The sequence below is a fragment of the Camellia sinensis genome, chromosome 5 (assembly GCF_055761805.1).
Source record: "Camellia sinensis isolate YWXY chromosome 5, ASM5576180v1, whole genome shotgun sequence".
Lineage (NCBI taxonomy): Eukaryota > Viridiplantae > Streptophyta > Magnoliopsida > Ericales > Theaceae > Camellia > Camellia sinensis.
In genome coordinates this window covers 220,788,131-220,790,914 of record NC_138965.1, presented here as the reverse complement: position 1 = coordinate 220,790,914, position 2,784 = coordinate 220,788,131, and the positions used below count along the sequence as shown (strand labels likewise).

Here is a 2,784-nt window from a genome sequence, read left to right as displayed (position 1 = left end):
GCAGTGCACTGGCTGGTGTGCTTATTTATTTATTTGATTTTAACAAATAGCAGGGCACTGGCGGGTGTGCTATTTTATTTATTTGTTTGATTTTAATTTATAACAGAACACTGGCAGGTGTGTTTTTAATTAATTAATTTTATTTTAATTAACAGTAGGGTACTTACAGGTGCTTTTTTATTATTGGCATATAATTGATAGCATAGCACGGACTGGTGTGCTTATTTGTTCATTTTCTATAAAGAAGTAATAATTGGTAGCACAATATTGGCGGGTGTGGTTTTTTTGGTTTTTTGTTTGGTTTTAGTTGATAGTAGGGTGCTTGCAGACATGTTTGAATTTTTTTTTTAATTGATTGCAAGGCACTGGCAGGTGTGCTATTATATTTATTTGTTCTGAAGATGTAAATTATAGCAGCGCAATGGCATGTGTGTTTTTTAGTTGATTTGTTTCGTTTTAATTGCTAATAGGGTACTTACAAGTGTATATACAATGGATGAACCTGAAAGTAGTAGGCCTGAAGAGGTCAATACTGAAATTGATGATCAATTTGCTCCAGATGGCAAGGATGATGTTGTTGATGTGAAAGAAGGGTTAGCTTCCCAAACCTATGATAGTTTACGAATGCTTACTAAGGAAGATGTGTTGCAAATGAAATTCAATTCAGAGGATGATGCTTATACTTTCTACAATGCATACGCTAAGGTCATCGGTTTTAGCGTACGAAGAAGTAGAAAAAGAATTACTGGAGACAACAAATTTGTAGAGAGTAGGAAATGGGTTTGTTCAAGGGAAGGTGTAAGAGAAAAGAAATACTTGCAACGTGTGGAACGGGTAAGAACTCCTAGGGCAGAAACTAGACTTTTTTGTAATGCCACATTTCGTGTGCGTTATGACAAGACAGCTAGGAAATATGTTGTGACCCACTTTGTAGGGGAACACAACCATCCGTTGGCAGCACCACACTGTGTCCCTTTTCTTTGGTCGCATAGGTTTGTAACAAGTGCAGACCAAGCTCAAGCAAAGGCCATGCGCAATGTGGGTATGAAAACGAGTCAGATCATGGATTTTATAGTCCATCAGTCAGGGGGTTATGAGAAGGTGGGCTTCATTCATAGAGATTTGCACAATCAACTCCAAGCTGAGCGCAAAGTACAACTCGCAGAAGGGGATGCAGAGGGTGCGTTAGGATACTTGTCAGCTAAATTATATGCAGATCCATTATTTTTTTTCAAATACAACGTCGATAAGGACAACCGGTTGGACAAGATTTTCTGGGCAGATTGTAGGTCTCGAATGGATTATGCTGCATTTGGTGATGTATTGGTATTTGATACAACTTATCGTACAAATCCATATAAGAAGCCATTTGTAATTCTAGCTGGCGTGAGTAACCATTTCATGACAACTATATTCGGATGTGCTTTGTTGCCTGATGAGACAATGGAGACATACACGTGGGTGCTGGAAATGTTAATGGAGGCCATGGATGGTAAAAGACCCATCTCCGTTGTAACAGATGGTGATATGGCAATGCGTCAGGCAATCAAAAGAGTTATTCCAAACTGCAGACATCGTTTATGTTCTTGGCATCTGGAGAAAAATGCCTCAACAAATGTCCACATACCAGAATTTACAACTGATTTTGCACAGTTGATGTTAAAGAAATGTAAAATTGATGAGTTTGACAATGCCTGGGCTGCTATGGTGAAACAGTACAAGTTGGAGAACAATAACTGGGTGTCGGATATTCATCTGAAGCGTGATAATTGGGCTGAGGCATATCTCCGTGGTCACATGTTTGCTGGAATGAAGAGCACTCAACGTGTCGAGGGTATAAATGCATATTTCAATATATTCCTAAACCAAAAGGTTAGGCTGTATGAATTTGTAGCGCAGTATGATAGGGCTCTTGCTAGAATGCGTGTTAATGAGGCAGAAACAGAATCTAAAACAGAGAATAGTTTCCCGGTTTTGACTACGCCATTGAGGAGTTTGGAGAAACATGCAGCTGAACTCTTTACTCGGAAGATTTTCTCATTGTTTCAACATGAAATCAGGAAAGAGGGTAAATTGTTTGTGATGGAAAGAGTTCAGCCTGAGGATCATCGCACCTACCGTTTTGGTGAGTACAAGGCACCAACATGCACGTGGACGGTTGAGTATTTTCCAGCTAATATCACAATGAAATGTTGTTGCTTGAAGTTTGAGTCGTTTGGCATCCCTTGCTGCCACATGATTGCTGTTATGAAATCTGAACAATTAATGTGTATTTCACCGAGTTGTGTCTTGCAGAGATGGACAAGACGTGGTAGGTCAAAGTGTCAACAACCAAGTCTTACCCAAATTTGTAGCACCCTAACACAGACAGCTCGGTTTGGTATACTCAGCTCCTGTTTTAGTGAAATGTCATATTATGCCTCACACGCGGACAAAGATTTTGAAGAGGCAAGGGAAATAGCTTTCCAGCTGACATCGCAGATGAAAAAACGTTGGGCAATGAGAAAAGAAGGTAACGCCGAGGCTGGGGACAAAAATATTGCACCCAAACTATATGGCGTTGGTGATCCGAATGTAGTGAAGACCAAAGGGAACCCCGGAGGGACATCTTCTATGGGTAAACCTCCAAAACCAAGGCGGTGTGGGTATTGTAGGTATGGTACTTTCATTGTATGACCTTTTAATATCCTGTTACATGCATATGATTATTAAAATCGTTTATGCATTATTTGCTACTGTAGGAGCATCGGACACACGAAGCGGACGTGTAAAAAATTGGCTTCA

General features: G+C 39.9%; 1 protein-coding gene across 1 annotated transcript; it reads left to right on the top strand.

Moving 5' to 3' along the window:
* The first annotated feature begins 1,062 nt into the window (after positions 1–1,062).
* Positions 1,063–1,813, top strand: LOC114271385 (protein FAR1-RELATED SEQUENCE 5-like). Its single transcript, XM_028213008.2, has 2 exons — positions 1,063–1,715; positions 1,762–1,813. Exons 1-2 carry the CDS (start codon positions 1,063–1,065, stop codon positions 1,811–1,813), a joined length of 705 nt encoding a protein of 234 aa, XP_028068809.2.
* The last annotated feature ends 971 nt before the right edge of the window (positions 1,814–2,784 follow it).